The following is a 27,297-nucleotide window of genomic DNA, read 5'->3' on the forward strand; positions in this document are numbered from 1 at the left end:
TAGGGTGACATAAATGGTGTCAGAAGTGGGATCAAAGTGAGTGCACCTCAGAGGAATGAGAGGTCCCTGGAATTGAGTGCAGTACTGACTGAGCCCTTTCTGCTCTCTGCTTCTGTCTATTGCTTCTTCTGTCTGGGTGACTCTCCTCTCAGATTCTCAGACTCCCTCCCTTTGGTGAGTTCTTTTTGACTTTACATGTGATTCGATTTGGCTAAAAGGTGCCTTAAGTAAAGAACTTTTCATCCCTCTTGGGTCTATACAAGGGGTTTTTGTTTGTTGGCAAGCACTTTCTGGTAGAAAAATATCCTTCTGCGTTGAGTACTCTGGTTTCTACAGAATTCACAATCTGTCTTAGTGGCATGTCTTTTCTGGTGAATTCACTTTTGGTTCTTTCTGTACATCTAGTTTAATATTTTATTTGGTTTGCACACCTGGCTTAAAAAATTTGTGTGGCCTGGCGTGGTGGCTCACGCCTATAATCCCAGGACTTTGGGAGGCCAAGGAGGGCGGATCACCTGAGGTTTGGTTATTACACACATCTGCAAATAATTTGGCACCTTTACTTTTACCTTTTCTTTGTTTCTGAACATCATCTGAGAGCAAAATTAAACTAAGTTTAATTTTAATAAACTAAAATTCTAAGTGGTGGTGCAAGAAGGCCATTTAAAAGTATTGTTTTAAGCTTCTATATTTGTAGTCATATATTACACAGCAATAGAAAAACTAATGCAGCAGCAAAGTCCTAATTCAGGGTAAAGTGACTGTAAGCCCTTTCAGAAACAAAGCTAAAGCTATAGTCTCTGATCAGCTTATAAGCAATAAAGCTAGTAATTCGATCTCCATCTGACTCCTCCATTTCACAGTTAGTTCTGAACTCCAGAGGAGAAGAAAGAATTTCGATTTGTTCATGTCATAAAAACTCCAATAGTCAGGCATTTTATTACTCCGCAACCAAAAGCATTTCTAAGTAATCCAATACCCCTCAGCAATTCTTTAAAATGAGGATCAGACCTGGGATGTGTTGGAAGGACCCAAACCAGGGTCACTTCAGGATTCAGGCATCTAGAAGACCAACTTTATATTTATTTTATTGATTGATTGATTGATTGATACAGGGTCTCACTCTGTCATCCAGGATGGAGTGCAATGGCACAATCTCAACTCACTGCAACCTCCACCTCCTGGGTTCAAGCAATTCTCACACCTCCACCTCCCGAGTAGCTGGGATTACAGGCACGCACCACCATGCCCTGCTAATTTTTGTATTTTTAGTACAGACAGGGTTTCACCATCTTGGTCTGGATGGTCTTGAGCTCCTGACCTCAGGTGATCCACCCACCTCAGCCTCCCAAAGTGCTAGGATTACAGGTGTGAGCCACCATGCCTGGCAGAAGGCCAACTTTAGATTTTATTTTTACTCCACAGTAAATCCTCTCTTCCCAAGAGCTGAGGGAAAGCATAACAGATCAAGAGAAGGGCTTAACACTCATTGAGCAGATGAAATACATAAACCTTCCCCCATGAGAACTAAAAATTCACAACCCCAAGCTTTGTTAGTTTATACAATTTTCACTTCTCAAATAACCACCGAAACACAATTGGACTTTTAAATGTAGTTTAAATCAGTGGCAGAAAACGTTGAGATTTTCTACCAAAACTTTATATGCAACAAGCAAACTGCTGCAGGATCAGTTGTTTGTATATTTAGGAAGTGTGCTTACATTCCCCCTGGAATTCGGTCACCCTTTCCAATAGCATCCCTCCAACACTCAACAAAAATGCATTCATTGTGCACTGCCAATTCAATAATATGCAACTGTCTCGCCTTCCTAAAAGAATCCTGATCTTTGATGGTGCTGCAAGGAGCTGAGTGGACAATCAGCAAAAAAGATTAAATGTGAGGTTTCTAAGGCTCTGTATCAGAATCTGTTGATGATGCATTTGAGAGGCAGTTTCAAGGGGAAGGAGAACCATACACTCTATTTGTAGTCTGAAATTCATTAGGGGAGACTAAGTCCCTAAATTTAGTAGCAGTTGTCCAAATGATTGCAACCTCTTCCGTCATTTCGAATATAGTAACTAGAATTTTTTTCTGCTAAGGAGGATTTCAAAAACTTTTAGTCCAATCCTTTCCTCTACAAATAAGGAAACTGAGCTCTAAAGAAGCTACATAAAAATAAAAATGCCAGATCAGTCATTTCCCCAACTGAATCCTGTTCTGAGTGTTCAATCCACCAGATTCTTTTTTCTCTATCACAGGGCCATGAGGCAGCAGCTAAGAGGGTGCTTCCAAGCAGTTCAAAGCAGTTCTTGGAGACAGGGCTGCCGTGTCTGGTTTAGGAAGACCTAAACATCTGAAAAGCAGGGAAGCTGAGCACTGATGGTTTCCATGGAGACTACTGGGGAGCCCAGGTGCACGGTCTAATGAGACCACTGGCCAGCCAGCATTAAGGAGCAAAGGCTGTGGGACATTCCAGTAAAACTCACACACCACAGAGCTCCTCAGATGAAACCCGAATAAGTGACTAGCTTGCCCATGAGGGCTTCTCTTGGAGAGACACACTGAAGCTCTGGGCTCTATATGTCTGCTCTATGACAAGTTCTTTTCCACACATTATTTCATTTAATCATCACCAAAACCTGACAAAGTAGATTCAAATTCTATCCCCTTTTGTGGATGAGTAAATTGAGGCAGCTGACCAGGAAGAGTGAGATTATAAATGGCTCACCCAGCTGTGGTGCCTCATTCCTCCCGTTCTACTCTTTTTAAAAAGCCTCTGAAACTGCTCATCTGAAAGCTCCCTTGCATTCTTCTAAAGAGAAATATAAGCCATTATTGCAGAGACAGCCTTGAACTCAAAGTTTGAGAGTTCTTACAGGGTGAAAAAGCACAGCTTTAGAGCTTCCAGCTGATCTTGTCTTTGGCCACCATTCCTAGATCCTAGAAAAGACCTCAAAATTTCATTTTTAAATATTAAGTCATCATAAGAAAGCATTCCCTCAGGAAGGTTTGAAAGACTTGAGAATTAGGTCAGCACTGAGTAAAAGAGCAGAAATGACCTTACGCCTGAGCAAAACGAGTGTTCTGTGAAACCATATGAATGAATGTGAGTTAAAGGGCACTGGGAACCCCAGTTTAATCACTCAGCCACTTATGCCTGCAACCGACGCCAGGAATAATTTATTAATTAATTTTAATTTTAGTAAAGAAATTCCTTGAGTTGAGATAGTTGTTTCTTGTTTAAAGACAAATATTCCAGAAAGGAAAAAACCCACTAAGGCAATAGCAATCATCAACAGTTCAGTAGGAAGTAGTACATCAGGATGCCATTTCTGAGGGAGCACTCAGCAGTGAGAGATGGGAGAGAGACAGACCATTAGGAGACAGGTGCAAAGCACAGAGCAGTGTCTGGAGAAGTCAGGCTTCTGGAAGAAGCAGGATTAGCCTGAAGACACTGTGCTTGAAAATAAAATGGAGTGAGGGAGTTCCAACAACAAAATGGATGGATTTACAGTTTTCTACTTCATTACAAACACAATGAGGAACTCCATCTTCCATCTTTAAGGAGAAATTGAGTTTGTTCTACCTCTTCAAAAAATCTGTGTTGGCAAATCCATACTTAACCCTCTTGTGTTGTGATTGCAGAAATACCACTCTAAAATAGGAAGCTACCCAAAGAAGGGAGTTTAGGTGCAAGATCTTTGACTTCCATTGGCCAAAACAGAAAATACAATCATAACATTAAAATTATTCCATTAAAAGCAGATAATACCCCTTTACTGCCTCCTGGATCCTGTCAGGCTAAAGCCAACTGGATCGCAGTGGTTAGAATTTAAATATGATGCAGTACTCACTCGAAAGACCTTCTCCACTCTTGCAATGCTTTTCCCAAAGATGGTTCCAAGTTGATCTCCAATTCCAGCCAATAAGAAACCAAAGAGTGGAATTCCAAAGATGGCATACAAAATACAAAAGATTTTGCCTCCTTCAGTGCTCGGAGCAATATTCCCATACCCTGGTAAGAAAGATTAAAAAGAGGGAGAGTAGCAGAGAAATTAGCATACTGACAGAACTCACAGACTTTTTTAAAAGTGTGTACATTCCCCCACCTTAGGAGTTTTAGGGAATAGAACTTCATTTCAAAGGCCCTATACAATTCGCAACATTGTTCCATTGCTTCTCTTCCTTCTCCCCTTATAAACAGTTTTAAGGTTTCTTGGATATTAACACATTTTAGGAAATTCATAGCCACTCAGAACTTTCATTTTCATTTCAGACAAAAGGTGATACCACCTTTTTCTGAAACACCAAGCATCATGGGCATGTCTAGTTTAGTGAGACCTGAATGTGTGGGAAGGAATCACCATTGCACTTCTTAGACTTGACAAGAGCTTCTTTTTCACAGTCTTATCCATAGGCTCCACCTGGACAGACTCTCGCTGTCTTCAAGGGTGATGGGTACTCCATATTAAAGAGGAAATGTGGTCTAGTACAAAGTTAGAAAGGACTCATGAATTGTACAGCCCTACCCTGGGAAGTCTGAAACAGGAAAGAATAGGGAAGAGAAGGCTTTGTGCTGTCTCTCCCCACTGCCAGTGAAGTTTAGCCCCATCTGGTTCTTTTTTTCTCTTTACTGGGAACTCCACATCATCTCTGAGTCCTGCCTCTCCTCCCAACCACCTCTTGCATTGAGGGTAATAAGGTGCTAAAAGTTTATTGATGGATGTTTGAATACAAGAGAATCTTTTTATAGTCCAGTCTACTAATATGTATTTCAAATAGTGTTTTGAAAATACCCACATCTGCATTCTTAAGAGTACTGCAATTACATAAGTAACTTATGTACAATGAGTACTGGGCTTACCCTATATAGATGAGGCTAAAGAAAATATTGCTGGAAGAAAAAGGCCTGTAGCATTAGCACACTTTATATGGAGATGAAAGCCTAAATTAATTAATATTCATTTTGTGACAATTGATATTACAATCTTATGTTAAAAAAGTATCTAGACAGTAATCTAACCATTCTCCCAAATCTGGGTAACTCACGTGGGGCCTGTTTCTGAATCCATTCAATGAGCGAGTTATTGGGTCCATGGTTATTGATAGGTTGGGAAAGCAACATGATAAAAAATAATGTTGATGGTTAGTCCATCATTCAGCCACCCACAGGCCTGAAGAACTCACAGTTGCTTTCTGCCTTCAGGAATGAGTCACCTGGATACTTTCCTTTGCAATCTTCTGTTCCGAATCATTCAAACCTCTTATAATAATCTAAATTACAGCTTCCATTTCTAAAACGAGTGTTCAGGCTAGGCTTCCTCATCCTGTACTTCTTTTACTCACCAGGATTTTGATTTAAATATGCAAAAAAGCTCTCAGAACTTTTCTCAGGTATTTTCAGGAACTTGGGCAAAATCATTTTTCCAAGCATTCCCCTCCAGAATGGTCGAGCTGACATTAAGCTAGCCCTATTGAAAAGGAAACAAATGAGCCTCTGCAGTTTCACTTCACGCAGGTTTATGGTGACTCTTGGAAACTTCCAAGTAACTTGTGAAAACACTGAAGATCCCAGCTTGACTGTCTCACAATAGCCTAACTTCGGGGAATGTAGGTTGTCCAAGTGTCTCAGAAAGAAATATATTGCAGACATAGGCAAACAAATGGAGGCTTGGAACTGGATGAATAGGCATCTCATTAACCCTGACAAGTGCTACACCCCCTTCCTCCAGCTTTCAGAGATGGCCACCCCCACCTCCTGGGTAAGACGCTGTGGCTTACCATGGAGCATCAGGGAGAAGTGAGGAGATGAAAGATCCGATCCAATTTCACCTCACACTACCTGGTTCTCTTTAGGCCCACTTAAACTCTACAAATCTTAGTGTCAGAGGTACTCAAGGAAAATGCAGGGGGGAAAAATCAATGGACTGTAAAGTACTTTACCAATGCAAAGTATTATTATTATTATTGTTATTACTATCACAATTGGTTCCTTATTTGTTCAGTGTTTTGTTGACTAGAACACAAAAATAAAATTAAAGCTAAGTTCTTGGGTAAGAGCATGAGTGATTCAATACTCAAACAAGCCTTTAAATATATTCACAGTCATCTTTCTTTGGTGACACACTGCCTAGTGGATGGAAAGTCATCATGCTTGAGTGACGCCGTATCTCATGCATGGGTGCATGTGTGAGTGTTTTTGTGCTCCATGCCTTTGGTGAACTATAAGGAGAGACTGTTTGACCCTCAACCCTGTCACTCCGAGAAAATTCCAGCACTTACACTTTGAGCTTTGCTCTGAGGCAGTGGGAAGACCACATTTCTGGATCTGGGGATTGAGTTACACCCTGCCTGTCTGACTGCCCTGCCCATCCTTCCAGAATGCTTGGGTAAAACTTTGAAGTAAGGTGTGACAGTTGTCTGTAGGCTCTAGAACTAGAGACTACACAGATTTCTGTTCTGATTCTTCTATTTACTAACTCTCAGGTCGTAGGCACATTCTTAATCTCTCTCCCTCACTTTCTTCATCTAAAAGACAAGGCTTTTAAAGTGCCTACCTATAGCTATTACAGATTAAATGAGTTACATGCAAAGCAAGAGTTACATGTGAAGATTAAATACCTGTGAAATATAGTGCAAACTAAGCACCCAGTGTTAGCAATTACCAGTTTGCCTTGTGCTTTACTGTGGGAAGGAATTGTTTCTGAGCAATATGTCTCCAGGAAAACTCATTCCCAGAGAAAACAGACGGTTGATTCCTATTTTCCCTCCAGAAACTTCACTGTTCTCCCATAGCACCCACAGCACCAGGTGGTGACTTTCAGTAGAAGACAACCAGCTCCACAAGGGCAAACCGCCAAGGAGAGGCTGTAATGAATGCACAGTACCAAGATGAGCTCAGATCTATTCACCTCTGGCTAGAAAAAAGTTCCATGTTTTTCATGAAGAGAAAGCTGGCATTTAAAGAGGAGTTATGCCTGAGGAGCGCACACAAAGGCTTCCATTTGCTGTTTACGTGCTACAGTCAAATCTTTGCCCAACTGTGTGTTGTGCAGCCCTCCTTGTTTAGTTGAGAGTGTGCTTTTTATTATGGTCACCCGTCTGTCTGCGCAGGCAGGGCTGCTTTGTGGATGTGCACCCTGTGCAGTCCCATGGGGCCCACACTTAGATGGATCCAGTGCTTGCATTAATGCTCTAAGCTTACCATTTTGATGTTTTAGCAAGGGACTCAACTTCAATTTGTAGTGGGTGTCACAAATTACGTAGCCAGTCCTGGTGAACCTAACTGGACTCCATTGCTTACTAACTATGAAATATTGGGCAAGTTATTTAACTTCTCATAGGTAAAATGAGGTTAATAACAGTACCCACTTCGTGTGGTTATGCAGGATTAAATGAGATAATGTATGTGGAGCACAATGCATGCTAACTAGTAAGAACTCAGTGAATGTTAGCCATGGTGATTTCTCTTTCCAAAGCCACGGGTTAAACATCCCATCTAAATCAAGTGTGGGGGCTCACACTCATAATCTCAGCACTTTGGGAGGCCAAGGTGGGAGGATCACTTGAGGCCAGGAGTTTGAGACCAGCCTGAACAATATTGTGAGCCCTTGTCTCTACAAAAAAAAAAAAAAAAAAAAAAAAAAAAAAATTGTTTTAATTAGCCTGGCATAGTGGTGCACAACTGTAGTCCCAGCTACTTGGTTGGCTGAGGCGCAAGGACCGTTTGAGCCAGGAGTTCGAGGTTACAGTAAACTATGATCACACCACTGCACTCCAGCCCAGGCAACAAAGCAATACGCCTTCTCTGAAAAATAAAAATAAAAAATAAACATCCAATCCAAGTGCGGGGTAAGTACCAACAGGTGCCTTGATAGCTTGATAGGGACAACCCTTAAATGAGGCTGCCAGGCAAGTGACGCAGTGACTGGCTACCACCTGGGTCCTGACCAGAGGCTCTCTCTCTGATGTGGGTAGAGTCAGGTGGCTCAATCTAAAAATGCCTCACAGACTAAAATCTAATCGCATTTCACAGGTATTGGTAAGAACCTGATCCCTCGCTGCCCTTCTACAATCACAGCTTGTGAAAAGCATCTGCACATAGAAGTGAGCATCATTCATCCAGCTTAGAAAAGCTAGTTACGGGGGACACACCAGCAGAGCCAATAATCAAAGGCAGGTGGGACTTTCTCACATTGAATTGGTTACTGAGAAAGGGACTAAGGTGCAGGTGCATCCCTGACATTGACTGAGCAGAGTCTGCTCTTCTTCTCGTGTGGCTACTGGTCTGGAGAAGTGCCTGAAGGTATTCTGTTTGCTATACACTTGTAAATCTTTCCGTATATCTCAGCACAAGAAAAACCTTCTTCAAAAAGAAGTGCTTTGATAGCCTCAGATAAAAGGCATCTCTGACACTAAGGAGTAGCGCTGCTTTTCAGAAAAGATTCTATTATTCCCAAAGTGTCTCTATACACATTCTACCTAATGAACACATTTTTTACGTCTGAAAAGTACATAACCTTAAGCTGCTCATAAGAGCCTTTCTGGAAAGAAATTTGACAAAGCTTTAAAAAGGTCATTTCCTTTGACAGAGCAAACCCTTGATAATCTTTCCAAGGAAACAACCAGAGATGAAGACCACACTTCACAATGTAACAATATGGTGTTACACTATTACAAAAGTAGAAACAGCTTAAACTCCCAGCAATATGTGATTACAGTGTGAACAGTGGATCCAATAGAAACCATCAAAGAATATGCTTTTCAAAGAACTTTAGTAATATTCAAAAATGTCTGCAAAATTATGTTGCAAATTTTATGATTGCAAGGAAATAGGCCAATATTTGTGTATTTCACAATTAATGAAAACACAGCTCCTCAGCTCTCATGGTTCCTCTTTCCTGACTCCTAACTACTGGAAAATTGCTCAGGAAGAACTGGAAGAATTGCTGGGCTCTGAGTGTTCTTATCAACCTTGTGACCACATGCAACAAATGAATTTACCACTAAGTAATTGGAAAAACAATTATTTCTGCACCTCATTATTCTTACTTACATTGTATTAAGGGTTTCTTTGGAATTCTCTAACTGTATGACTCTATAAAGATCCTTCACTCTGGAGTTAAAATTTGGCCAGCGAAATGGTGTTCAACTTACAATGCATTATTTTTCAATTAAAAGAAAGAAAGAGTGAGAGAGAAAACCGTGTTTTCTAAATTAAATAGAACAAGGACCCTATCTCTAGTGTTAACACTGTACCTTGATACTGAAGTGGACTTTGCATTTTACTTTTGGTTTTGATGCATATTTGTTTTGCAGTAGTTTCCTGTTCAGCATCCACCTTCTTTCTGATTTTGGGGGAAGACTCCCTTCCTGTGCATAATTGGTATGACACAGTGTCCTGCCTCCCACCACAGAGGAAACAGCCTCCTAGGCAGCCAGGATGTGTGCACATGAACAAATAGGATGGCTCTGCCTAAGACTTTAAATCAAGAGTTCATGGCTCAAAGATGATGGCAGATGGCAGCTGCAGCAGCCAGCAGGCTCAGTCACTAGCTGTGGAGGTCAGAGGATATTCACTGGCCCTGCATGAGCTCTGATCCAAAGTGTGTATTGGGATGTTCTCAGTTGCAGTAATAGAAAGCTCAATGCACACTCGCTTAAACGATGAAAGAAAATATGTTGACCCCAGTAAATAGAAGGAGGTTTAACATTTATTTCTTAACACTTCCTGGGTAGCTCCATCCAGAGCTCAAATGATGTAAGCGATACCCCATTAACCACTCCTCTTTTTCACTCTGCTTCTTTAGTGCTTGAAGAATTCTAGGCAGAACAACCTAAGGGGAAAAAAATGACTGGCAGTACCTTAGGCCTGTCTCTTTCCAGACTTACCTTTAGTAAGAAAGAGAGGTCATTTCCTCCAAAGCTCCAGCAAAAGCCCCTAATCCAAATCATATGTCCATCTTTGAACTAATAATTGTGGCCAAGCACTGGATTTCTTAGTCTAGACAAGGTGATTGCTCACCTGAGGCCTGGGGACCAAGTGTGGGGAAGGGAACCACTGGGGATATGACAACGAGGACATGGGTGAGTAAGTGTATGGAATCCAGGCAACAGAAGCCAAGGGCTAAGAGCCATTTGCTCAAACTCAAAGATCCCAGTGTAAGTACACACACAAAAAAGGGCAAAAACTGTTGCACATCAAACGTTCTTCATTAGGCAGATAGAGCCACCATTCCTCAGTCACATAATATTGTGTGGATCAATAAACATAGCTGTTCAATAAACCGAGTTCCTGGATTCCTAACAAGATAACACAATAAACACCATTAATGCACCTTCCAATGTAGCTATAGCGTTTTTCAACACAGCAGACAGATCATTCATTTAGCCATGTCCTGAAACAAGAAAATTAGGAGTTTCCTTCAATATACACTAATGTCTCATGAATCCAATACTGGGTACCAGAGAGTGTTTTCCAAAATGTACTTCTTGAAGTGGCCCAGACTTTCTCAATTTTAATTGGTTTGCAATAAATCCTCCTACAATGCATGACGCTTTTCCTCAGGTTAACAATCTGCTGAACACAGTGAAATCTGACATTGTTCTTCTTGGATCTACTACAAGCGATGCCCTCTGGTGTTGTTCAGGTTTCTAACACTTTTCCCCTTATACCAAATGGTGTCAGGCCACCCAGCTTCCTTTGTTGGATGCTGTGAGTCTGTGGATTAAGCTGACTCAACCTGGCCTAGAGTGCCAGAAAAGGCTTCTAAGCCCCAGACCCACTGGTGTCATGGGCATCTTGAATACTTTTAATAGCCAACATCAATATATTTGCAGATTTGCAAGTGTAAATCTAGCATGTCATATAATTAGATTAAGAGCCTTTCTAAATAAGAATGGCAATTTTCCTTCATCCAAAATGTTCTTGTTGCATATAACTTTCGGGATTTCACCTAGAAACAACGTAGGTTGTGAAGGCTAGATCTTAAAACCGAGGCAAAATCCTGTGCCTCTAAACCAATCGTTAGTCTGAAATTTTTGCCTGTAGGAAGTTGATTGTCAAAACTGTGCCTTAGAGGAAAGAACCTCTCAAAAGGCATAGCTAGGCCTCAAAGAGCAATAAAGCAGGGAGTTCCTCCTGGAGAGTATAAACAAGCTTTAACGAAGGAATTTCCCCCAGCAGGAGGGCGGGGGAGCCTCTCGATGCCTGCCCATCATTGCTGTGGACCAGTAACTGCTGGGTGTCTCTCCTGCTTCTGAATGAAGATTTTTACTGCAGTGCTACTTCACAATTGTATGTGGGCAGAAAACCCTCAAACTCATTTTCAGCAGAGCTGGAAAAAGGATATAATCCAGACATTCCAGCATATGTGTAAGAACTACCAAAAGAAGCAGAGATTGGACAGAAGCCATATGAACAAAAAATAAAGAGAAGAAGCTCGGAAAATGATGACAGGGCCCTAAAGTGGTAAATTTCAGAAAGTATCAGAAAATATCCAAGTATAAAGGTGAGGACCTCACTCTGAACTTCAAAAGAGATGTCCCTGTTTTTACCAAGTATGAAACATGAGATAAAGAAGGATAGCAGCAGAAGCCATCCTGTATTTGATCTGGTTCAGAAAACAGGAGAGATAGGACAGAAATAATACAGATGGACCCTATTTGCAGGAAACACTCTGTCACAGAAATGAAGAGAGTTAGGATGTCCTATCTGGAAGGTGGTATCCTGACTCACACTGCTCTCCTCTCCCCGACTCCATGAAATCATTTGGCAGAAAGCTGGTCCAGGAATATCCAATTTGCTTGGGGCCAGGTATTTTAAAAAGAAGTTGACCCAACATAAATATAAAACTTCCATAAGAAAAAAATGTGAAAAGAGTAACAAAACTTACCAATGGATGGAGATGCTCACCAGACAAATGTTTCCAAAATCAGACAAAAATTATGACCAAGTATGAAATAATTATCTCTAAGAATCTTCACAGGGAAGCCAAAAAGCAGAAATTCAAGAAATCAGTGGAAAATTGAACAAGTGAAAATGAAATGTGAGCTATGAAATTCAGGAAAGAAACAGGAAAAGGAAAAAGTTCCCTACTGATCACAAAAAAAACAAAAAATAAAATTGGAAGGAGTACAGGGCAGCATAGGCATCGTGGAAAACATACAAACAAAAGGAATAGGGAGAATAAAATAAACAAAATGAAAACTAAATTTTAAGAGTTAAAAAGTAGAAGAGAAATGAGAGACATAGAAGATGAGCAAAGAAATTACAATATATATATAACTGTAATAGTCCAAAAAACAAAACCAAAACCACACAGCAAAGAAAATGTTTAAAGATGTCAATCAAGAAAATTTTACCACTATAAAACTGTCAAAACCTAGTAATGTTATCAGATGAAAGATAGAGAAATAATATTTGAAGTCACTGAACAAAAGGTTAAAGTCACCTATAAAAGTGGAAAAAAATAGGCTGGCATCAGGTTTCCCCCAACAACTGCATGAAAACTGGGAAACAGAAGAGCAACACCTGTGAGACCAGTTAAAAATAAAATGTGAAGTCAGGCGTGGTGGCTCACACATGTAAGCCTAGCACTCTGGGAGGCCAAGGCAGGAGGATCCTTTGAGGCCAGGAGTCTGAGACCAGTCTGGGCAACACAGCAAGACCTGGCTTCTACAAAATATTTTTAAAATTAGCTAGCCCTGGTGGTATATGCTACTTAGGAGGCTGAAGCAGAACGATCACTTGGCCCAGGAGTTGGAGACTGCAGTGAGCTATGTTTGCACCAGTGCACTCCAGCCTGGACAACAGAGCAAGACTCAGTCTCAAAAAAAAAGAAAAAGAAAATATGATCAACAAAACGGATTTCATTTTGTTTCAACTATCCCTCAAATGTTAAGCTACAACTGTGAACAATGCAAGATCTCACAGAATATTGCTCCCCTGAGCCATTCTTACGGCAACTACTTGAAGATCACTTTCAGCCAAGTAAGTGATCATGAGATAAACCACAGCAAAAGGACTAGAGATAAACATTAGTGATATCTAACCATAGAGCTATGACTAAAACAAATGCAAATATCAGGATAACAAATTAAAATGTAAATTATATACCCTGAGGTTATACAGGCATACCTCAGAGACATTGTGAGTTAGGCTTCAGACCACCATGATAAAGTGAATCACACAATTTTTTTTCTTTCCCAAAGCATATAAAAGTTATGTTGACATTCTACTATAGTCTATTAAGTGTTCAATAGCATTAGGTCTAAAAAAGCAATAGATGTGCCTTAACTTGAAAATACTTTATTGCCAAAAATTCTAATAATAATCTGAGTTTTCAACAAGTCATAATGTTTTTGCTGGCGGAGGGTCTTCCTTTGATGTTGATGACTACGGACTGATCAGGATGGTGACTGTTGAAGTTTGGGGCGGCTGTGACAATTTCTTGAAATAAGACAACAAAGAAGTTGGCTGCATTCACTGATTCTTCCGTTCACAATTTCTCTGTAACATGCAATGCTGTTTGATAGCATTTTACCCACAGTAGAACTTTTTTCAAATTGGAATCAATCCTCTCAAACCTTGCCACTGCTTTATCAACTAAGTTGATATAATATTCTAAATTCTCTGTTGTCATTTCAACAATGTTCACAGCATCTTTACCAGGCAGGAACAGATTCCATCTCAAGAAATCACTTTCTTTGCTCATCCATAAGAATAAGCTCCTAATTCATTCAAGTTTTATCATGAGATGCAGCATTTCAGTCACATCTTCAGGCTCTGCTTCTAATTCCAACACATCAGCAGTGGCTTCCTCTAGTGAAGTCTTGAACCCCTCAAAGTCCTCCTTGAGGCTTGGAGTTTCTTCCAAACTCTTGTTAAGGTTGATATTTTGACCTCTTCCAATTCATCACAAATGTTCTTAATGGCATCTACAATGATGACTCCTTTCCAGAAGATGTTCAATTTACTTTGCTCAGAGCCATCAGAGGAATCATTATGTATGGCAGCTACAGCCTTATGAAATGTATTTCTTAAACAATAAGAGTTCAAAGTCAAAATTACTCCACCCATGGGCTAAAGAATGGATGTGGTGTTAGCAAGCATGAAAACAACATTTATCTCCTTGCACATTTCCATCAGAGCTCTTGGGTGGCTAGGTGCATTGTCAGTGAACAGTACTATTTTGAAAGGAATCTTTTTTCTGAGCAGTGGATCTCAACAGTGAGGTTAAACTCTTCAGTAAACCATGCTGTAAACAGATGTGCTGTCATCCAGGCTTTGAAGTTCCATTTATAGAAGGCAGGCAGAATAGACTTAGCATAATCCTTAAGGGCCTTAGGATTTTCTGGATAGTAAACGAGCACTGGCTTCAACATAAAGTCACCAGCTGCATTAGCCCCTAACAAGAGAGTCAGCCTATCATTTGAAGCTTTGAAGCCAGGCATTGACTTCTCTTCTGTAGCTATCAAAGTCCTAGATGGCACCTTGTAATATTAGGCTGTTTTGTCTATAATGAAAATCTGTTGTTTAGCATATCCACTTTCTTAGTTAGACTTTCCAGATAACTTGCTATAGCTTCTCCATTAGCACTTGCCACTTTAACCTGCACTTTTATGTTATCAAAAGGCCTTCTTCCCTTAAATGTCATAAGCCAACCTCTGCTAGCTTCAAACTTTCTTCTGAAGCCTCCTTACCTCTCTTAGCCTTCATAGAATTGAAAAGAGCCCTCTTGCTCTGAATTAGATTTTGGCTTAAGGGAATGTTGTGGCTGGTTTGATCTTCTATCCAGACCACTACAATTTTCTCCACATCAGCAATAAGGCTGGTTCACTTTCTTATCATTAGTGTGCTCACTCACTGGAGGAACACTTTAAATTTCTTTCAGGAATTTTTACTGGCCAGGAACAGCAGCTCATGCCTGTAATCCCAGCACTTTGGGAGGCCAAGGCAGGTGGATTGCGTGAGCCCAGGAGTTCAAGACCAGCCTCGGCAACGTAGTGAAACCCCATCTCCAGAAAAAATGTTTAAAAAAATAACCAGGAATGGTGATGCACACTAGTAGTCTGAGCTACTTAGGGGGCTGAGGTGGGAGGATCCCTTGAGCCCAGGAATCAAGGCTGCAGTGAACCATGATCGCACCACTGCACTCCTGCGTGGGTGACACAGAGAGATCTTCTCTCAAAAAAAAAAACACAGAATTTCCTTTACACTCACAACTTTGTTAACTGTTTGGCAGAAGAGACCTAGCTGCTGGCCTGTTTCAGAGTTCAATGTGCCTTCCTCACCAAGCTTAATTATTTCTAGATTTACATTTAAAATGAGAGACATGCGACTGACTCTTCCTTTCACTAGAACACGGAGAGGCCACTGCAGGGTTATTAGTTGGCCAAATTTCAATACCATTGTGCCTCAAGGACCTGGGATGCCTGAATGGCCGGGTGGTGGAACAGTCAGAACACACAGCATTCATTGATTAAGTTCACCATCTTCAAAGGGCATGGTTTGTGGCACTCCAAAACAATGACAATTGTCACATCAAAGATCACTGACCACAGATCTCCTTAACAGATACAATCAAAAATGAAACAGGTTGAAACTATTGTGAAAATTACCAAAATGTGACAGAGACACAGAATGGAGCACACGATATTGGAAAAATGGCACCAATAGACTTGTTCAATGTGGGATTGCCACACACCTTAAATTTGTTTAAAAAAAAAAAAAACTCAACATCTTCAAAGCACAATAAAGCAAACAATAAAGTGAGATACAACTTATATAGAATGATACCATGAATAAGAGTGGATAGTTGAAGAGGGAAAGGAAGTTGAGATGCTAAGTTCACTGACTGCCTTATATGTAATAGCTGAGTGCCAAGAGTTATCATTTAAAGCTGGCAAATCATATAAGAGAAACATACGCATGTTTAATCATTTAAAAGATGATGTTCACCAAAACTTTGTGTTGGAAAAAGAAAGAAAAGAGATATCATCACCCATTGTGGGGATCGAATACATGCTGGTTAACGAATAGAACACTAAGATTATTATATGCCATTATACTTACAAAGTTAACCCCTAGGCCAGGTGCAGTGGCTCACCTGGGAGGCCGAGGTGGGCAGATCACCTGAGGTCAGGAGTTCGAGACCAGCCTGACCAACGTGGTGAAACCCCATCTCTACTAAAAATACAAAATTAGCCGGGCGTGGTGGTGGACACCTGTAATCCTAGTTACATGGGAGGCTGAGGCAAGAGAATCACTTGAATCCGGGAGGCAGAGGTTGCAGTGAGCTGAGATTGCACCACTGCACTCCAGCCTGGGTAACAAGAGTGAAACTCTGTCTCAATAAATAAATAAATATAAATAAATAAATACAGTTAACCCCAAGACAAAAATACGAAACTCTCCAAGTGTCAGAAAAAAAGATACACACACAAAGACTGACACAGGAAAGAGGTCACTGCAGTTCACTCTATGATCAGCTGCAGAAAGCATTTATCTAGTCAAAATCATGCAGATGTTTCACTTCTATCTAATTAAATATTGGGAAGACAGGAGGACAGGAAAAGAGCCCTTTTGTGGTGGGGCAGGCAGGAAGAAAGAACTAACTCCTCATCTTCCACAATACAAAGTCAAAAAAAAATTCCCAAAACTGAAAATTCCAGAAGAAGTACGAGCAAGATATTTAAAGACATGGGGATGAATGTTAAAATCAACAATCAAAACAGATGAAAGTGACGGTCTCTGGGAAGGTAAGAAAAGGTGAGAGGGTCAGAATGTTACTGTTTTTTATAACAAATTTAGTAGAACTTTTTGGTCCCTTACTATATAGCTTTAATAAGAAGTATAATTTTTAAAATGGAAATTGAGCTCAAATGAGTAATCCGAGTTCAACCGACCAACTCATATTTTCCATTCTAACCTTTTCATTAGGTTCGCTAGCCTTTCATTCTGGAAAAAGAGATACTTCATTCTGCTTTGGCTTTTGTTGAAAGCCAGCACAATGACTGCATTAATTTAAATGACAGTGTTTCATAAGCCTCCTCTGAACCTCAAACTATAGTTTATGCTATGAGGACAAAACACTGACTAAGCACCCTTATTCAAGATGACCTGCAGAGGAAGAGATGTTAGCAAACGAATGGGTACCTATGGTGGTGATGACAGTTCCAGCAAAGAAAAAGGCACTGCCGAGGTCCCAGTGGCTGCTGTTGTTGGAGGAGTTTCCTATTGGACTGACTCCCGCATTGTCAGCATCAAGGGCATGCTGCAAAGAAAGGGAAAAAGCATAAGACTCAGTTTAAAAGTTGTTCTTTTAGTTTTTGTTTAAAAAAAAAAAAAAAAAGAACGAAAGAAAGGTTCCAATACATTATTCCCCTGCTCAAGAACCTGCAATGATCTAGAAAGAACTGGTTAAGTGGATAAGGGTACCATCCCAAAGCAAAATGGTGTGCACCCAGTTGTGAAAATTAGAAAATTAGTGTTAAGTCAGGGGGAAACACTAGGATATAGAATATGGTGACATTTATAGAAAGTTTGCAGGCATGGGGTGGCCCAGATTATGCAAAATGCATACAAGCTGCTGTGCATATACACACACAAAAATGTCTAGAAGAATGTTCACCCAAAGTGGACATTTCTGCAAGGCAGGATTTTGGTTGCTTTTTCACTCTTTTCTGTCTTGTAAGAATGTTTTACGTTGAGCTTGTTTCCACAGGGCAGGAGTTAAGAGCCATCTTGGCTGTGGCCGTTATTAACTTCAGAACCTTGGGCAAGTTGTTTGAACCTCTCTAAGCCTAGTTTCCTCATTTGCAAACTAGAGATAAAACATTCCCCACAGGGTTGTTGTGAGGATTAAATGAGATGGTCCAAGTGACATCCTTAGCCCAATGTCTGGCTCCTAGTTAGGGTTTAACAAACAGTAACCAATTTCGTGATTGTCATTCCACTCTCACCCACCCCCACACCACACACACATATCTCTCTTTTTAAAAATAAGCTACAATGACTCCTCGATGATTACTGAATTTGGGATTCCATACACCTTAAAATTTCCAACAAACTGGCCACAATGATGACCCATTTTCATCTCACACTGCTATAAATTCCCCACTCTGGGCAGACACTCCATGACATGTTCCCTGTACTTATGTACCTGTGCCCTCCCACAAACCGTGCCCATCCTTCTGGGTCTAATTCAAGCCCTGCTTCTTCCAGGAGACTTAGTCTATGCATCACTGCTTCACAGTTGCCCCCTTCCCTGAGTTCATACTTTGGCAACAATTAAAGATACTGCTTAAAATCCCTCCCTAGCTTCATCGCGAGCAGGAGAAGGTGAAAAACTCCACAGCAGTTCTTCCTGAGCTGGCCCCTGCCACCCTCTTTCAAGCCAGGAGAAAAGGTAGGACGTGCTGTCATGGCAGCCCAAACACACGCTGTTCACACGGGTGAGCTGGGATATAAAAGCGACAGGTGGAAGCCTTGGAGAGGAGGTGACAGACACAGGAGCTACTTCTAGAACAACAAACAGACATTCTGTTCCTTGGGCAAACCTGGAATAACCCTATGTAGGGAGAGCAAGACAGAAATATTGAAATGTAATTACATTTATCCTAAGTAATGCCCATTAAGTTTTGTTAAAACAGGCATATAGTGGTTGTCACAAATCAGATTACAACTGGAAAAGTCAATCATCATTACATTTTGCCTTCTTTCATCTGAGTTATTTCACTCTGGACAAGGGATCAATAACCTTTTCCATAAAGGATCAGATAGTAAATATTTTAGCCCTAGTGGGCCACATATGGTCTCTGTTGTAAATGTTTCTGTCTTTTAAATAATCTTTTAAACATGCAAAAACCATTTTCAGCTCAGGGGTTGTACAAAAAGAGGCTGCGAGCTAGATTTGGCAGACTCATAGACAATTGACTGGACGATACAGGGGAAAAAAGCACCTTCTGTCAAGTGCTGAGTCTATTCTTCTCTCCCTCTAAGAGAACATGGACTATGATGCAAGGCTGCAGCCGGCCACTGTTTCTAGCAAACCCTGGCACCCTAGAATTTAAAATCTGTCTGCATGGGATGTGTACAGACGGTCTTTGCATAAATCAGCCTAATTGACAATGGTCACATAATCACCGGAGGTATGTTCTGCTCTGCTCTAGAGGGGAGACAGATGGTGGGTCCTTTCCACTGGTAGCAGCTCCATTTTCACTGTGCCATATGAGTACCATCAGACCAAGCCACCAAGCCTTCACCAGTGTTTATATCTTCATTATCTACTCAGCTCTGATGGGAATAATACCGCAGGGAGGGCTCTAGGCGTCAGTCACTTAAGTTGCCTCAAATCATACCATCAGTACCTAATATTTACAACTCCTATCAAGCTGTGAAGAGAGGTTAGGCTCACTCAAGTCTCACAGTGCTGAGAATTGCACATAAATGTCATAAGCAAACCCAGCACTGCAAACAAAAATACAGATTTGCATGAAAGACAACGGGGACGATGATTTGTTTCATCAAAAAATCTGAAGAATCCTTTTCAAGTTTCATTTTTCTTGAATTATGCAATTTATAAATATTTAGTGTTTACCTATGTAACCCTCAAGGAAAATGCTTATCAGCTGAAAGGAAAAGGGAACTAACAGTTGTTAAGTGCCTGCCCTTCGCCAGGTGCATTGGAAGTGTCATTCTGTTTTATCCTTTTTACAACTTGTGTGTGATTCCATTCTATCTTTTCCATAACTTGCAAGAAAGTAGTATGATCCCCCACCTTAGAGATGGGGAAATAGGCTCAGGAAACTTAATTAACTTGTCCTAGGTCACCCAGTCAGGAAGTGAAGAGGCCAGGATTCAACCCTGTCTGGCCGAAAGCAGATGGTTTTGGCTTTCCTCCACCTTTGGTATCCAGAATGCATGCCACCTCCCCAACTCCCATCTTCACCTCTAGACATATGAGGAAGAAGGACAGCCATTGTCCAAGAATTTAGGCAGAAGAGACCTTACAAGGGATCATTTCTAATTAGACAGCTTCCTTGAACATGCAAATGGAGACACCAAACTTCATTTGGCTGTCAAAGCTGATTAGAGACGAGTCACTCTGCGTTAAAATAAAGTTAAAGAATAAATTACTTAAAGTGGGAAAAGATTGATTTTTATGCCCCAAGAGGGAGGGATCAGAGAAAAGAGAAAAGCCCTGAAAAAGGAGGACAAGAAGAAATAAGGTGACAAAAAGGGGTGTCAACAGACAGGTGGGAAATGTAGGCTCCATAGTGGCAATGCCCAAGTCTTTGAAGAGCAACTCCATCTAGTATCCAATTTCAGCTGGGTTCTATCTGTGATGTCAATTCCTCTCTCCCTGCCAAATCTTCAGTAAAATGGGCAATGCACCCAAATGCCTTGGGGAAGCAGTTTTGTGGAAATTATACATAAGGGTGGTTATGGGCAAAGTAGGGCCACTGATGATCTCAACTAACTCCTTGAGAGCAAGACTCAATGAAATGGAGAAAAACAAGCTCTCCTACGCGTCACCAAACTTCCTATAAGGCTTTAGAAAGCCCCAATACTGAGAATGAGGTTTGATTTTCTATCTGGATCTTATGGCTCTGAAAAACTCTGGCAAACAACCAGAATTCAAGTGAATCAGCAAACTCGGGTTATAACTGACTGTTATCACTTGAATTGGCAACATCATTTTTAACTGAATAATAGTAATTCTAATGGAGTGTATAGTTTTAATTTTTATTAATTTTCAAAGTATTTTCTAATGATCTTAATTGTTTGAGATCAAGTAAAACATTTTAAAATTAAATGCATTTGCTTTTAAGATTTTTCTCTGCATTTAGGCTGCAGAAGTGAATGGAGTGCAGCCCATTAGGAATGTATGAGCACACAGATGATGAAATGGCACGACTGAGCTCTGTACAGTTTAGCTCAAAATATGTTACAGGGTAGAGGTTCAACCAATGTTATGCAATAATTTCAGACTCAATGAGCATCATTTGTTCACTTACAACTTCAACCATTATCAAGTTCAGAGAGATCTTACGAGGATCAAAAAATTCACACAGATAGATAATTCAATAGAGGTAGACAGATAATTAGATGGGGGGGGGATACTGTAGATAAGAGGGTATTACTTTACATTTTAATTCCATTCCTCCTTGAATTTCCTTTTTAGCCTCTAAGCTGGCATTTCCCGCACCCACTCAGCTACCCATTACTGGTAATGGCCCGGGAGTGAATGTTTTAAGTCAACAATAAATAAATGAACAAATTAAATGAATAAATTTGGGTATATTATCTTCCCAGAGGTGTGAGAGGAAAACATTTTACTTCTTTCTAAAATTAGACAAACACAAAAGCAACTCAACAGCAACAACAAAATAATAATGATTTGTTTCTTTTAAAAAGAGGTGGAGAGCTGACTTGAAAGAGGGCAAGATCTAAAAGATTCTGTATTCCTCTTTCTCCCTTGTCCTTCCCACTCCCACACCATGCATTAGGACTATCTGACAGGCAGAAGAGAGAAACGGCAACCTCTCACAAAGTGAGGCGGGTCTGTAGCTGATGTGCTTAGAAAGAGAGGAGGAGGAGGTAACTGGGCCCCTCACAGGACCCCCCACCACATTTCCCCCACCAGTTTCCTCCCATCAGGCAACGCCAGCTACATGAATCACTGCTCCAGACAGCGTGTGATACCATCATGAGTGTTAGTGCTGCACTGGGATGAATGATGACCCGCAGGGGACCACTAACTGTCTGTGGCTTTTCTCCTATGATCTGTGCACTCGGTGAGATCATCTGTTTCTCTGTTTCCTTATGTGCCACCAAAAAGAAAGACAAACAAAGGTGTAGCAGTAATCTCTCGGCTTGTCTCAGATTGGCTGAAGAATACAACAGATTCGTGCCCTATGCATGGATGCTAATAGCTGGGTTGATCTATTGTCCAAAGCAGGGAACTTGCAAATAAAAAGGTAGCTCTGTTAACAACTATGCTGGGACCACGGGACGGGTGCAACCCAGGATGTATGGTCATTTTACTAACAAATTGTTTGTCTCTTGAGAAAGGACTTCATCTGAGGGTACAATGGTGGCTGTGGCCACAGTGTTCTTACTCCCTAAATGGCACAGTCAGCAAACGGATTATGAATTGGAGATTTAGCCAGGGACTGAGGCAGGGTGAGGGCATGAGTGTGGAAAGTGGCTCCTAAAGTGTATTAAAAGTGAGCCTATTCCAGCCATTAGCAGTTGGAAGGAAAGCCACAACCCCTGCGAGAAAGGCAATTGGCAGACCACATTCATTACTACTCAAAAATGCCCCTAATGATTGAAAACCCCAGCAGCAGGGCAGCAACATCTCTCCACCTCCTCGCACATTTGTGGCGGAAGAGCCTCGGGTTTGAAGTGGAAAGACAATATTTAATTTGCTTGCCACAATTACTTTTTCTTTCACCTGCTTCAGAAGTATTTCACATATAAGTGAATCTTCTGTGGCTGGGGGAAGGGCAGCTTTACATCCAAGGGCGAGGTGAGTTCATATTTCAAACAACCATGGGAGGGTCTCAGAGAGGATTCCTGGGGCCACACCCAGCGAGGCACTTTTGTGGCTGATTCAGAGATGTCTTAGATTCAGTACAGAGAGGGAGACGGTGGAAGCACCTCATAAGATTCAGTACAGAGAGGGAGACGGTGGAAGCACCTCATACATTACTCTTGCAACAGGGAAAGTTCTTGGATAAAGTAGTAACCGTTCAGCCTTGCAAGTTGTTCAGCTTCTCTGAACCTTGGTTTCCTCATCTATAAAATGAGGGACTAATACCACCCATGCAAGGTTGTTGTCAGAGCTGTTTAAAATTGAATGTGAGACATAAGGCACTGTGCCTTGTCATTTCTTATTCAGGAGTGTTAGTAATAGGAACCCTTTCGGAGCACTTCCTAGAGTACAGATTAACTCAGCCCTGCCGAGGGCCTAGTACAGTGGGCAACACTGCTGCCCCCAGGGGACTCATGACACTGAGAATGGTAAAGTGCTGTGTAGTACTTTAGTACTACAGATACTACACCAGATACAGTACAGATACTACACCAGATACTACTACAGATACAGTACACCAGATAGTACACATCTGGTGCGCAGCAAAGCTAGCAAACAATGCTCTTAGAATTGTCAACAGGAAGTTCACCATCCGGTACTCTGCATAGGCACTTCTCTCCACCTCGAGTTCTTTTCTTTCTCCATCTCAGATGCACAGCTTCCCACCTCTGGGAAGGACAGGGTGGCTCACACCCAGTCTGGGGCACCCCACTATCTGCAATAGGACGAAGGGAAGAGAATGCAGGCTGACGCACGTGTGCCTTTACCTCCCACCCAGACAGACAGCCAACATGGCAGTCAGGACTGGGCTGACCCGAGTGGACACACCACGATCGAGTGGCCTTCCTAACTGCCACACCACTTCAGTCCCTCATAAAAAGCAGACCAGACCATAAAAAGGCAAAGCAAGAGGCACCTTAAGTGCTGTGGTGGATATCACAATGACGTGTATTTTCCTACTGCCCTAAATAGGAAAATACACCTACTGCAAATATTATTTTGGAGTATATTAGAAAAATATTGGAAAAAATATTTCCTACTGCAAATATTAGCCTTTCCTCAGGTCCTCAGGGAGCCAGGCAGTAAGTTTTCATCAGAACTTTACAGCCTGGTTATAAATCTAAAGTGAAGGCCACGGGCAGAAAGGACAGGGCAAGTGGAGAGTCTGTTTGGAGCAGAGGAGACAGAAACCCAGGGTGAGGGTGGGCTAGCATACTTGCTCATGGTATATGGTCTTAGACACGCTAGCTTTCCTTGCTACCACCAGTTACTCCCTTACGATGGGGATTTCTGAGACTCAATTCATTAGCACCTAGGGTATTCACTAATGACTAATCTATCTAAATATTATCTTATGAGACCAGGCCATATTTGGGGGCACTCTTTTACCTTACAAATTGTGCCTTATGATGGAGAATGCATTTCCTCTGTCTCTCTCTGACTATATGGAAGGAAGAAATAAGATAAATTTTAAACCATAAGGAAAGTATCAAGTCCACTAAGGAATCAGGGATAGATGTGTATACTTTGATATGATCAATAAACTTTCAGACCAACAAGCTGTCACTCCTTCATCTCAGTTTGGACTCACGCTCTACAGGCTGAATAACAAATTTGCCAACTGATGTTGAAAAATTGCCCTGGTCCTAAGGAGAGTGTTTGATATACGCATTGCTCTCTCTGCACTTGAGATCATTCCCATTAAAAGTGGGTCTATCCAATTTCTATTAAAAAAAAACAAAACCGTACTGGACTACAAAAGCAGCTACAGGAATTCTGATTCATTACACTGTGCACTAAATGGAAGGTTACTATTCCTTCCATTGTCACTGCATTGAACAGAACCTGAAATTTAATATTTATATGATCAATAACATCATGAAAAAGAGAGGATTCTGCTACCTTGTTTTTATTGTAGCTGTTTACTTAGGGCTTTTTGTTGCTTTTGAGTCATCAATATTAGTCACAAATTAAGATTTCATTTCCAGCTAGACATGGTGGCTCACGCCAGTAATCCCCATACTTTGGGAGGCTGAGACAGGAGGATTGCTTGAGCCCAGAAGTTCAAGGCCAGCCTGGGCAACATGGCAAAATCCCATCTCTACAACAAATACAAAAATTAGCCAAGTATGGCGGTGCATGCCTGAAGTCCCAGCCACTCGGGAGGCTCAGATGGGAGGATCGCTTGAGCCCAGGAGGCAGAGGCTGCAGTAAGCCATGACCATGCTACTGTACTCCAGCCTCCACAGAACAAGACTGCCCTCTACAGAACAAGATTCTGTATCAAAAAAAAAAAATCATTTTCTGTGCCTCCTTAAGAATGAGTCACCAAATCTCCTGTGAGCATAGTTTGATAAGGGGAGAAATAAGGAAGTGGAGACAACGCTAGAAACTTCAGGGAAAGTTCTGGAATACTCCTAAAATTAATCACAGCTGCCAGCACTTGCAATGTGCCAGACTCTGCCTTCTTATCCTATTTAGTCCTCACAAAATCCTGTAATCACTGATTCTATTACTAGTCCCATTTTTGAGACTGCAGAAAACAGAAGTAACTTGTCCACGGTTATAGTAGTTAGGAAGTGTCAGAGCTAAGGCTGGTTAAAAGTCCTCTCTTTTAACTCTAGCCTTCTACCTTCCACAAATAGTTTGTTCAGCTTCTAAACATTTTTCTAAAGCTCATCTGTCATGTCACCTTCCTCCAACTAAAAAAAAGGACAGCATAGAGAAGTCATCGTTTGTATTTCTCATCTCCATTTGTAAAAAAACAAAAGATTAAACACTCACTTAGTCAGTAAAGCTAAGCTGTACTAGCAGGCTTTTCATCTCTTCTGCCCATTTCCAAAGAGAAGGAAGGAAAAATAAATGTTGCCATTATAAAGTGATAAGGTTCTCTTAATTGCAGACCTGTTATAACCCATGGACATTGGTTTTAGATCGAAAAGGGATCCAGCCCCAACACCTTATGTTAAGACACAAAGCCCTGTCACTCTAAAGGACAACAGGGAAGTAATCATGGATCTCTGCAATTGACTCACAGGTCAAGGAAGGTCCTCTTGGGGGTCCCATAAGTTGAGTCAGAGACTCCTGCTCTGTGACTAAGGAACTGAGTGCTTCCTTGTCTTCTAGAACCAATCATACTGGGCTGTAACTATTCACTAGAGTAGAGCATCATGGCTAAAAAGCATGGATTCTAGAGCCAGACTGCCTTGGCTGGATCACAGTTCCACCTCTCACTTCAGCTTGGGTAAATTATTTAACTTCTCTGCTCCTCTGTTGCTTGCCCCACTTCATAGGATCACTGTAATATTTAAATGAGTTACTACACATAAAGCATTTAGAGCAGTTCCTGTCCACAGTAAGCACTATGCCAGAATTAGCTAGTGATATAATTAATACTGAACCTCAAGCTCCTTGAGGACAGGGTGGCGGCATCTTGCATTTTTTATTATTTTTTAATCACTAGAGCCAAACACAGCACCTGCTTCATGATAGGTACTAAGTAAATATTAGTTATATAAATGAATACATTTTATTGTGATAAGTAATAAGAGCAATTGTAGGAACCAGACACCATCAAAATCTCATCATTCCATAATGTATACAGCAACACTCTAAATGAGAACAAACCCATGCACATTTGTATAACAATGCAGTCACAGGAGCATTCACTTCTGGGTTTTGGTTTTATTTTTATGGGAGTTTTTTTAGAACTTTGAATTCTCATTTGCAAATTCATTTTCCAGTGGCATGCCAATTTCCATTACCTCTTTAATTTCTGGCTTAAAAGCTTTAGATCGCCTTCACTAAACAGTGATGAAATCAATAACCCCAGGGATAGAAACAGTAATAATAATGACTCAAAGGCCTGTAGACACAGGCTGGAGGCTGCAGACCTGATCTTGCACACATTGAAACATCTTTTGTGTGACTGCTTTGCTGGTGAAAGGGCAGCTCTTCTGAATTCAAAGCAACAACCAAAAGGAGTCACTTTAACTCAGAGTTGTGCCCCTGGGCTCAAAGAACCCGAATCTGCACTCTCCAGAGCTCACCTGCTGCCTGAGCTGCTACCTAAACTTCCTGGACAAAAGGCTGCTTGAAATAGGGGATGGCCCAGGGCAGACAAAGGCTGCTCTGGATCTGCACTCTGAAGTCACAACAAGGATTTCCATGAACATCTCAGGTGCTGTGCTTTGCAACACACTGCTTTCCTAAAAATCCTTATGTCCCTAAATATGGAAATATGTAAAGTTTTGATGGCTATAGATACCAAGGGAATCTGCTCATGCATAAAGATGACAAAAAGGTGAGTTTTTGTCTTAGCTGGGTGTGGTGGCATGCACCTGTAGTCCCGGCTTCTCAGGAGGCTGAAACAGGAGAATCACTTGAATCCAGGAGGCAGATCCAGAGAAGCACTATTGACAACCAGATCGAAAAGGACTTGTTTAATGTAGTAATAAAAGAATTTTTTGCTTTCCTTCTGTGAAGGTTCTAAATGAAGGTCTCTTGGTCTTCAAAACAGATACAAAGGCTGGGCACAGCGGCCTATGCCTGTAATCCCAGCACTTTGGGAGGCCAAGGCGGGCAGATCACAAGGTCAAGAGTTCAAGACCAGCCAAGCCAATATGGTAAACTCCATCTCTACTAAAAATACAAAAATTAGCTGGGTGTGGTGGTGCACGCCTGTAGTCCCAG

At 41.2% G+C, this 27,297-nt stretch overlaps 1 protein-coding gene across 2 annotated transcripts in view; it reads right to left on the reverse strand.

Moving 5' to 3' along the window:
• Positions 1-27,297, reverse strand: part of KCNK10 (potassium two pore domain channel subfamily K member 10) — a 143,250-nt gene that overhangs the window by 38,898 nt on the left and 77,055 nt on the right. For both annotated transcript variants that reach the window (XM_010383873.2, XM_010383872.1), the window contains exons 3-4: positions 17,160-17,277; positions 3,856-4,016 (exon numbers count right to left, since the gene is read on the reverse strand). In XM_010383873.2, the coding sequence (XP_010382175.1) occupies positions 3,856-4,016; positions 17,160-17,277 (279 nt within the window). The remainder of the gene's footprint in view (positions 1-3,855; positions 4,017-17,159; positions 17,278-27,297) is intronic.

The sequence above is a fragment of the Rhinopithecus roxellana genome, chromosome 5 (genome assembly GCF_007565055.1).
Source record: "Rhinopithecus roxellana isolate Shanxi Qingling chromosome 5, ASM756505v1, whole genome shotgun sequence".
NCBI classification, from domain to species: Eukaryota; Metazoa; Chordata; class Mammalia; order Primates; family Cercopithecidae; genus Rhinopithecus; species Rhinopithecus roxellana.